Source organism: Crocodylus porosus, unplaced genomic scaffold (genome assembly GCF_001723895.1).
Source record: "Crocodylus porosus isolate Cpor-Errol unplaced genomic scaffold, CroPor_comp1, whole genome shotgun sequence".
Classification (NCBI taxonomy): domain Eukaryota; kingdom Metazoa; phylum Chordata; order Crocodylia; family Crocodylidae; genus Crocodylus; species Crocodylus porosus.
This window is the reverse complement of record NW_017728886.1, coordinates 127,831,744-127,843,125: the sequence shown is the minus strand read 5'-3', so window position 1 is coordinate 127,843,125 and position 11,382 is coordinate 127,831,744. Positions and strand designations below refer to the sequence as shown.

The window sequence follows — 11,382 nt, the reverse complement described above, 5'->3', positions numbered from 1 at the left end:
CTATGACCCCAGCTGACTTCCTGCCCTTTGGGCAGGGGGCTGGACTCGATGATCTCCCGAGGTCCCTTCCAGCCCTGATGTCTATGAAGCGGGGAGGGGAGGGAAGGGGGAAGCCCTGCTGCAAGACTGAGGCAGGCAGGGTGAAGGAGCCCCTGTGCCTGAGGCTGGAAGAGACAGTGGCAGGACTCTTTACATGGCCAGTCCTAAAGGGGGGGGGGAGGGGGTCATGTAAACACCCCCTTGAAATCCATCATTCTTGATGGGCAATTAGCTAATTTTAATATAAAAATAAATACGACTCCCATTCTGATGGGTTTTACTCACTTGTACAATTTTCATCACAACTTTCATATAAGAATTCACTCTAATTCCATATTTGAAGCAATGGAGGGCTACACAGCATAGATGACTGGGGGCAGATTTTTCTTCCAGCTTGCTCTCCTATACTTACAAACAGTACTACTGTAGGCACACAAATGCCTCCCCCTACCCCCATTATGCCAACATATTAATGATGGATCTTAAATCCACTTTCTCCACAGCTGCCCTCTCATCTACTTGGTATACCTAAGCTATATCAATCACATCATCTTGTGGACACATGCAATGGAATCTCTAAAGAAATTCCATTGGGACTTTAATAACTTCTACCCCTCTAATCAAACTGACTTCTGAATGCTCCAGCCACCTAATTCATTTCTTGGACACCAATGTGAAACTCTGCAATAGCCACATGGACACCACACTATATCAGAAGCAAACTGACTACCACAACCAGTTCCATACTACAAGCTTCCAGCCTAAGCACACAACTTGATCCATCGTTTATAGCAGGGGTGGCCAATATTTGAGGTCGTGGAAATAAATTTAACCACGCTCCTAACTTGACTAAGAAAAGAGACAGAGACCAGAGGTGCTGATACCGCTCATTTCAGAAAAACGTTCTGAGATAAGAGAATCCTGCATGCCTTGTTTTTGTCTCGATATATTACCCTGTGTGCAGATGTTAGTTTTCTTTTCTCTCTGAGAACCAGAAACTGATAACCATTCCTATAAGCACGTTTCCCTTTTCTTTAAGTAAACTGCCTGTGTGTGTGTCAGACCAGTGATTTACTCCTATTTGTTTCTCCAAGATCGTATTTTTTTTCTTTTTATCTGTTGTAAGTACAAATATGCCTGTAAACTTACAGAGTCTGAGAACTCCTTTGACACAGACAAGTGGGTGATTCCCCTTGCTGTATGGAATTCTCCCTGTGATCACAGTAAAGCCCTAAATAAAGAAAGGCTGGCTTTAGCAGCTCTGATTTAACCACAGCATCAAGTTTGATTCCTTCCACAAGGTGGAGAGCCACTTAAGGAGTTTTGATGAATTGTCATAGGCCAATCAGCACCTCCCACCCTGGCTCACAACAGCTCACCAAACCTCCCTAACTGGCTCTTCCCATGCTTAGCCAGGCAGATAGGATGGGGCCTGCAGGCAGGTGGGGAGAAATAGCATCCAGGAGTGGGACAGGCAGGCAGGGCCAAGACAGCACCAGGCTGGCGCCTGGGGTAGAGCTGTGATACACTCCCCACATATCCCTATGATAGGCACTGGTTCCATGGGCAGGGGTGTGCAGTAAGTGGATCGCAGCTCCGCCCTGGGCCCCAGCCGTGCACTGTCACCACTCAACAATCTGGAGGGTCCACAGAGACCCGTGCAGGCAAGGCACACTCAGCTGGATGGATGAGATGTGACCACGGGCAGGCAGGAAGAATGTCTAGGAGTGGAATGGATGGCAGAGCCAAGATTGGGACGAGGCCTGGGACAGAGTTGCATCCACACCCTGTACAACTCTGCCCGCAGAACCAGCACCCATTGCAGGGACATGTGGACAGGGGATTGTGGCTCTGCCTGTGCCTGGGCCCTAGCCCTGCACTGTGACCACTATGCAATCCTGATCCCAGCCCCGGCTCTGGCCCCATCTGCCTGCTCATCCCACTCCCCACAGTCCCATCGCCATTCTATCCACCCAGTTGACTGCACACTGCCCGCATACATCTTAGGCCAGGTCTCCTTGGAGACCCTGTTTACCTGCTCTGTCTAGCAACCTCAGTGGTGGGTATGGGTGGATGGACCAGGGTGCGTGGACAGCGGGGCTGGGGCTGGCAGCAGCAGCTGGAAGGAGCTGCTGCTGCAGGGGGTGGCAGGAAACAAGTCCAGCTACCACACCACTTCAGCCCCACTGCACCCTGGAACCAGCCACAGGTGCCACATATGCATAGGCTGGGTGGGGCTGAGGGACCCGCCATGGAAAGGATAAAATCCCTTGGCGGTCCAGATATTTTGCCCACCTCTGGTCTATAGCAAAGTTCTATGTAAAAACTGCATCTGTTCTGATCCCATCAACTGAGATGCACACTTCCACTTCCTACACTTACAGTAGAAGTGTACAGTAGAGCCAAACCCTACTCTAGCCTTTATTTTTGTTTTTTTGTTGTCAAACCCTACTCCAGCCTCTGACAATACCAACCCAATGACAAAGACAATACAATCCCTCTGGTCAACACTTACAGTCGCCAACTCCAACAGCTTCAATGCATCATTAATGACCTCCAGAAACTGTCTCAAGCTAGCCTTGGGGCACCTTCAACCTCCAAACCTGAGATTATTATGCAGGTAGAAGGGCAATGGTGAAATCCTTAAAACTGTCTGTTGGTCTATAACCAATATGGTTGCAGAAACCTACGCAATTCCATTTACAGTGGCTCTGAACTTTTTCCTACAGAAGGCCATTCATCATGTCAACTGGTACCTGAGGAAGTAAAATAATGGGAAACAAATTTGCCAGGGATAAGAGGAATATAGGTATGTTAACAGCTGTCTACTCTATAAACATTACGCATTTGAAACATTTCTCAGCTTGAAGATCCATGGTCTTGAAGACAGGGATGAAAGGAGAAGGGATACTGAGAATGGAAGCAGTCGTGGGCATTTTCAGGTAATGGCTTTAATACCTCAGGAACTTTTCTAGGGTTAGCTGTCTATTGCATTTTTCTTCTCTGTGCCTAATACTATACTTGAAACTATAAAATGAAGTGGCACCAACAACTTGCCAGTTCTCCAAAATACACATTAGGAAGAACTTTTAAAATTATATGCTTGTACCTACTAATGCCATTATTTTAAGAACAAGGCCCTTGCATTTCTAGTATTTACCCTGCCTCCCAGGAATCTCTGGCTTGCTCTCAAAAGTTTTAGTTAATACATGTTAAATCTCCAAATCTTGGGATCTGGAGATGCAGCAGTTTCAAAGACCACTCATGAACTTGCTCTTTGGATGTGTTAAACAAAAACTAAACTAATATGGCTTAGTTTCATTCAGGTTGTGAACTCCAGTTATCAGTTTGCTATATTAAACCATTAAAATTTAAAGATAACGTACTAACACCAGATATTTGAGACTAAGCCATAAAGTTCTGGAATACAGGTTAATATAGTTAACTGAAAAGCCTTAGTATTAGGTCTGTGCGAAGCTTCGGGTACTAATTCGATTCAGAGAAGATTCAGCCCCATTTGGAGGCCAAATCCTAATCGAACTAGGAGACCAATAAAAAGGTCCAAATCAATTTGAAATTCTCTGTATCAATTCGGAAAAGATTCAGAGATTCAGGCAGTCCCCATTTGCCGCCATAAGGAGCTGGACCCGAACTCCATGCCAGTAAGTAGAGGGTGGGGGTGCTGGAGGAGCAGGGGAGGGGATCATGGGGGACCCCCACCAGGCTCCATCCCCTGCTTGCTCCCCCAGCCCCCCTGAGTACACCTTCGACCCCCTCCCACTCTCCCAGCCATGTCAATGGCTGCCCTGCCTGATTCCAACATCCTGGTGCTTAAAAAGCTCCACACTCCCCAGCTCTTACAGTGGCTGTCAGGGCTTCCGGGGGCTCATGGTAGAGCCTTCCCACACAGCGTGGGACAGTGGGGGACAACAGGGATTGTGCAACCTCCCCCCCAGCCTGGCAGAAGCCAGTGAGTGCGGGGTTTGTTTGTTTGTTTTTTAAAGAACCAGGAGCTGGGGCCGAGTGGGGCAACCACTGATGTCATGGGGAGAGCAGGTGGGGGATGGGGCCTGTTTTGTTTGGAGATTTGGCCGATTTCCTGGCTGCCAAATCTCTGAATTGGATTCAGCCAAATTGATTCGGGACAATGATTCGAATCACTGTCCCGGACAGGCCAAATTCAAAGCAAATACTAGCCACTTTGCGCAGGCCCACTTAGTATGCATTAAATCTGTGCACTATTAAAGTTAGAACATATTCTGCACAGTAATCTTTACTACAATCGCTAACATGCACAGCTTGCTGAACCTTGGTCTCAGCTTTGGGACTCTCTGGGGCTGTGGGCACCTGTCTTTCAACTTGATCCTAGAGGAACCTGACAAGTGAAAGATCCAGGCTCCTTCCTCCTGACATTTGTTGCTTTCCTTGTCCCACATGGAGACTTGGTAAAGCAGAGAGGTCCCTGGCTGATGTCATGGCTTGTCGAGAACTGCAAATTCTTGTATGATCTCTGTGGAGCAGTCTGAGGATAGCCAAACAAGTGTTACTTAATGCAATCGGGAGATAACTTGTGCATGAAAAGCTGTTTCTTTGCTACAATACAAGCATACTTAGCACATGCTTTACTGCTTGAACATAAGGTCATTTGTGTTTTCAGTACATTTAACACAAGCCAAGTATAATGTACAACATGGCCCAGATATACCATGTCTAAAGATGTACTAAAGGACATAAAAAGCAATCGAATCTATAAGCAGTACAGTTTTCTGCAATAAGCCAATAACTCAAACAGTTTGCAATTTGCTTACTGGGCTCTTTGTAGGTACTAGTACTGGCAGCCTCCTTGCAATTTAACTTCTACACTGTACTTTACTCTGTTACTGAGGGTACTAACAAGCAATCAAACTTCAGCAAGTTAGGAAGTAGGGACATGCCACAGAACTAGTGATGTACCATAACTACTCATGTGCCTGCTCTTCAGATGTATTAAGAAAAACTAAAGTGGGATGACCAGCAAGCTTCATTCAGGCTATTATCCTTTACACAATAAATCTATGTTCTGCTTCTTTTACTTCCAATTACCTGGTGGTTTTTTTATATTGAATTATTAAAATTTAAAGATAACACATACTAACATCAGATATTTGAAATAGAAGTTACATAACAGAAACGTAAGTAGCCCTGTTTCACTAAGATGTAAGTTGCCTTGATTCAGCTTTCAAAGAACAAGCACACGTAAGCACTCCCTAACCCTATTAACTTCTGTCATTTAACCATTTGTCCAAATACTTGAGATTATCCCTTTACATGGACTAACACTAATTTTCATCCACTTAGGAAATTAAGCGAACACTGTATGAGCAACCCGATTTTCTCTAGTTTCAGAAGAAACGGATCTAATTACCATATTTCTCTGCAAATCTCTCCCCTTTAACCTTAATGGAGAAACAGTCACTGGTGACCCCTGATGACCAGAATGAGGTTAGTTAAAGCTCTCACACTGCAAATTAAACATGTTGTCCCTCTCTTTTGAGGTTTCATCTATCACTATATCATCTCTGCCATGTCATCAGATGAGAACAGACTACAGTTCTGAGCTCTTCCAGATTTTTCCAACTGAACCACTCTAACCTCTGCTGTACAAGATACCCAGAGGTATGCTGTAGGAAAGGCATCAATCTGGCAGAGCGCCTGCCTGACTTCTCAACTTTTTAAAGCTGTATGACTGAAAAAGTCTTCTCAATCATGCTTTTGGCCAAGTGCCAGAGTTACTCACTGATATAAGCTTATTCTACTTATATCATGATGTATAAAATGTGTGGCATGTGACAATCAAAACAGGCCCCCACCCTTATATGCTTGCTATTTAGGCTTAAGAATTATTTTTACTTCAACTTCAGAAGGAGGGACTAGAGGACTAAAGATGCCTAACAGGACATTAAGCTTTTCACCCACTACAGCTAAAGGGTTTTAGTACTGGGAGAAATAAGTTCCCTCTCCCGTTTGTGGAGGACCAAAGTTAAGATAGGATGGCAAAACAAGGCCAACCTTGTTCCAAAGAACTCCCCCAAAATGCCAAGAACAGCAAATGAGACATGGTTTGGAGTGCAGTCCTAAACTCCCTGAAGTTCACTCAAATTGTCTGCTCTATCTTGGCAAGCTTTAGGGTTCAGAAATCCAAGACCTGGGGGCAGCCAAGTTTCAAAAATAATTTGTTCAATGCTCCACAGTGTGCATCAAGTCAAGAGTTCTTGTAATCTTAGATTTAGCATTTCATTAACTATTTCTGCTTCCTACATAAGATGCAAGTACTGTGATCTAAACTCTTGACTAGCAAAAAAACAAAACCATTGATGCAAGCACACAGTGCCAATACGCAGCATCATAATTTGAGGGATCATTCTAGATACTGAATACTTGCAGATCGTTTTAGTTCTGTAGTTTTATTGATACTATTAACCTAAGTGCTGTGCTGAGCCCCTGTTTATGGGCTGCTGATTAACCTTAAGAGCATTTAGTTCATAATTCAGAGCCTTAATTCAGTTCACAGGAGTAGGCCCATTCAGCAGTCTTTTAAAGGATACTTAGTAGCACACAGAATAATTATTGTGGTGTTCCTAAATCTAAACTATAGTTGTAGCCCACCCCTGCACCTTATAGACTAAAGTACACTGAATGCACGTTGTAAGCAGGAGACGATACAGGATCAAACATTTCTTTACAATGCAAAGATCAGGTCTCCATTAACACAATGAGACTTAGTATCATTTCTTCACCAGGCAGTGCCACAGAGTTAATGGTGCAACACAAAACTCCGGAATAAGAACTTGTACCATTTGTCCAATTTTTCAGGAAGACAACACACAAAACTAATGAAACAACAAAGACAAGATGAAGGAAAAATTATGTACTAAGCAACAGGAAAGAGCCAAGCATTTGTTGAACAAAAAAGGGATACAATATCCTCTTAATGGCATAAGGTTCAGGTTTTTACCAATATCAAGTCTATTCTTATTCTAGAGAGGATGGGGCATCCAGTTATTTATCTATTAGACAGGTCTTGTCCGATTTCCTGTACAATTGGTAAAAGGTATTTGATTTATCATGGTCATACAACTTAAGTGACAACATATCCATTGAAAAGGAAACAACTTTACCTGACAGGTATGCAACTTTTTCCTTTAAGATTGGCAATACTTCCATAGCCTTCATTTCATCATTTTTGCGAAACCCTGGAATAAATGTATGTAACAAGCATGTTAATCAAGGGTTGAAGAGCAATGCATGAAGACTTTCAAATGCCTTTTAAATTAATCAATAAAATATTTTTTGTACTCAGCGTAGTTTCTAGCCTACAACTCTAATAGCATCAGAAGAAGTAGCATCATTTCAATATACAACTATAATAGTATCATTTGTTAAATGTCCTAACAAATAGCATAAACTTATCTTAATTTCTATCCAAACATTTTAATAAAACAATGCCACCTCTTGAAAAAACCTGCATGGGACTAGCCCTCCTAGCAGATTAGTTAAATAAGCCCTCAAATAGAGTAAAGCTTTTCAAAAGCAGATAAAATTAATACAATAATTCTTATTATAAAATTGTAGTCCCAAACCTTGTTTTTACTTCTTTTCCTAGCAGATACAGATCTAGTTTCACAACCTGCCTTCAAGGGAGTCACCTACACACTACTTTCCACAGCATTTTTAAAAACAGTTCAGTGCATTAGCAAAATGTGCCTAGAAATAAAGGCTTTTCCTTATCAGACTTCATGACATCTTTCCTTATTATACTTCATCTGTAGAACATGAGCAAGCTCTCTGGCAAAAAGAATATCCATTTATTTCCACCTTTTAATGCTAGACATCAATTAAAAAGCAGGTTTTTAACTGATCTAAAAGACTAGGAAATTCCAGCTATGCCATAAATGACCACTTTGTTAGTTGCCTTTTGAGTAACATTTTACTGCTTCTTTCTCATTCACTGAGACACTTAATTGTTGCAAACCCAACCAAAAAAAAAAAAAAAAAAAATCACTCACACCCACATGCGCACACACATGCATGTCAAAATCTACACTGTGTACACACGTTTAAATCACCCAGGACAACTCTTCCAGGTTTGTTTTCATGAGAGATAAATTGACCTGTACAGAAGTTCAGAGAAGCAAAGAGCCTGCAGTGCGGACACTCAGATGACATGGGTTCCTAGAACACACAACCCATACAGCTTTTCAAGCTTTTTTTTTTTTTTTTTTTTTTTTTTTTTTTTACAGTGAATGTAGGCAGGTATTGTCAGTAAGGGAAGGTAGGAGCATGGTCTGTGCTGTATAGAATCTTCCAGCCTCCCCCTCCGCTTGTGCTGTGTTGAAGTCTAGCTAAGACTGGGCAGGGTACACTTGTATGCCTCCCAGCGCCTAAGTGCCCCAGTGCAATTCAGGCAGGGAACAAGTTAGAAGCAGAATATGCCTTCTGAGGGCTTCAACCACTGGGCTTTTCTGGTCCAAAGCACACAGGGAGCATGTTTTGCTCTCTGCTTGGCTGGGAATAACACACACTCTCCTTTCCTCCCTTTTGGGATCGGGAGGGAAAGGCAGCAAAGCACGCTGGCTGCTTGTACAAAAGTTGTCTCCCCAGAGAGATATCTTCCAAGGATCCACTTCACTCAGACTGTTAACAAGTTATTTTTCTCCCAGTGGCCCCTTTTTCTCTGGGAGAAAATTACAAACTTTTGTACTTTACACTTGTGGTTTCTCCTGCAAGAGCAGGAACTCTCTCTGGAGAAACTGAATGTCTGTCCAAGCCCCTAGTTGTATGCCTTAAGCCTCAATTTGAGTAGATACTCAAGGATCATCTATCTACCTTAACAAGTCTGCCCCTCAGCAACAGAATCCAACTGGAACCAGAGAAAATACCAGGTTTTAACCCGAATGAGAGATCTACTTGTCCTATGTACTGAACTGAAAATTAGGTTACCAGTTTAGATACAGGTTCAGCATTTGTTAAACTAGCTACTGTATATATTTCCATTATGAAATACAACAGTCTAATATGCATATGATTTGTATGAAAAAAATCCAGTACAATGAGAAGAAAATGTGAATGGTGGAACAATACCAATTCAGTCCACTTCTTTTATTAACCTGTTGCATTCCACTCTGTTCCTGTAAGTTAAAACCTATAAGTTAAAACCTACTCAAATCAATCCTGACCACTCAAGTTTGCTCATCTCTGAATAGCACCTTATAGTCTATTCATCAGCACTTAGTGAACACACAACCACACTGTACTATACTGCCTGTGCTTCATTATATTTCACTTCTTAAATATTATGGCAATTCAGATTTAAAATTGTGGGGGGAGGGATGATGAAGGAGAGAAACAGAAGAAAACACCAAAATTCTGGGATAAATACTTCCAATATAAAACCACATACAAAAAAAAAAAAATCATCTGTTTGTTAGGAGTGGGGAATCAAAGATCTATTCAGTCTCGTTAGGAAAATGAGCTGACAACACACAGAGGTACACTAAGCAAAAATCATCTGAGAAGGATACTACACTTATTTAAAAAGAAAAAAAGAGGAATTACATACCAAACATAAGCAACTACACCATCCGTGTATTCTGATGAATTTACTGCCAGTAACACATTTTTGGCTGCATGTTCACAATTAAGGCAGCTACAGAAACGACTGAAGCCATGTTACTGGATGCCTGCCTAGGTTTAGTCACAGAAACTGGAAGACCAATTCAGCTAAAATGAGGATTGTGGATTCTGTGCATTTGCTGACCACCTTCTGGAAGGCCTGAATACAAAGTTTACAATGCATGCCAAAAGCATGCAAAGCAATATTATCAGTACAGCAACTACTACTCAGGTGAGAATTAAAGAAAATAAAGCAGACATATTTTCAGAAGCACCTGTGAATATTCTATTATAAAAGCCTAAGTCTGTCTGTCCATCATGCTTTATTCATACTCTGATTGGCTCACAGAAACCAGCAATCAGAGTGCTCCAAGCATGGGGAGCACTGCCACGATTCCAAGTGGCACCAAGGACTGGACAGAGGCAGAACAGCAGCAACATGGGGTGTTAGGTGGCAGCACTCCAACCAAGCCCCCTCCCCGCTCCCTGGCATTCTTGATGGGCAATTGGCTAGTTTAAAATATCAGTAGTTTTTCACTCTGCTCCTACATATAGAAGAATCACTCCACAGCCCAACTATGCTACAACAAGTAATGTCAGAAGAAGGATACTAAGAACAGATGATAACTAGAGACTGGGTTCTGCTGCTTCTGCTTCCTGAATGAAAAGGAAATGGAACATTCTTTCAGGAAAGTGCTCTAGAAGAAACAGAAAAGGAGCAGAATGCTTTGATTCTTATTTTTTTAAAAGCTAAACTACGTTCATCTGTGGCAGTCCAGGGTCTAACACTGAAACAAGTTTGATGCTCCGCCCATGTCCAGCAGCTTGTATAAAAATCCTCAAAAGGAACAGACAATCTGACATGCTCTTGAAGTCTGACTTGTCTGTAAAAGTGGAGAAACCAAACAGCATCTCAATTGCTTCAATAACTCAAATTAAAACCCCCATTGCTTGAGCAATTTATAGAGCTCAAGAATTTTCTCCTGGGATAAGGTCACCTTAAACTACCAGCTCTCTTATGACAGACGCAAATGGAGTACCAAACATGATCATTGCACTGATTACTACAGAAGTTCCAAAAAGAGCCTTGAATATGACAAGTCCATTACTGACTTACCTACTGAAAACATGGGGAAAAAACCCAATGAAAAAACATCTTTTGGAGAGAAAAAAAAAAAAAAAATCACTCACATATCCTGATCCTACATATCAAAGCTACTGTCAAAACAAAAGTGAAGACCAATTTTCTTTAACCAAGAAATATAGCTGAAAATGGAAATACTTCAGAGTGTAAACTGAAAAGAATGTCATAGAACCTATGTTAGACGAGCAGGTGAGAACATAAAAGATGGACTTTTCAACTTCAAATTTTTCTTAAAGCTGGTAAAATCTCCAAAAATACATCTGACCTAGGGACAGAAATTACACATAAAATGATAGAAGCGATCAGAAGCTGATTCAAATCTGTAACTCAACAGAAGTTCAGTGCACATAAACTGTTCTCAAAATGGCTGAAACTGATTTACGATAACCTTGGATGGATCAGACTTATCTGACTTATGGATGGATCAGACTTATCTGACTTAGGTTAAATCACCTGAACTTTTGAACTTCTATCCTAGATCGCTGCCAAACTCAAGTTAACTCACAGTCCCCCAGCATCCTAGAATGCTTTGCACCTCTCCTGCAACC

At 42.0% G+C, this 11,382-nt stretch overlaps 1 protein-coding gene across 3 annotated transcripts in view; it reads right to left on the bottom strand.

The window, feature by feature from the left end:
- Window positions 1-11,382, bottom strand: part of TRIO (trio Rho guanine nucleotide exchange factor) — a 386,796-nt gene that overhangs the window by 273,785 nt on the left and 101,629 nt on the right. For all 3 annotated transcript variants that reach the window (XM_019541714.1, XM_019541721.1, XM_019541729.1), the window contains exon 2: window positions 7,197-7,271. In XM_019541714.1, the coding sequence (XP_019397259.1) occupies window positions 7,197-7,271 (75 nt within the window). The remainder of the gene's footprint in view (window positions 1-7,196; window positions 7,272-11,382) is intronic.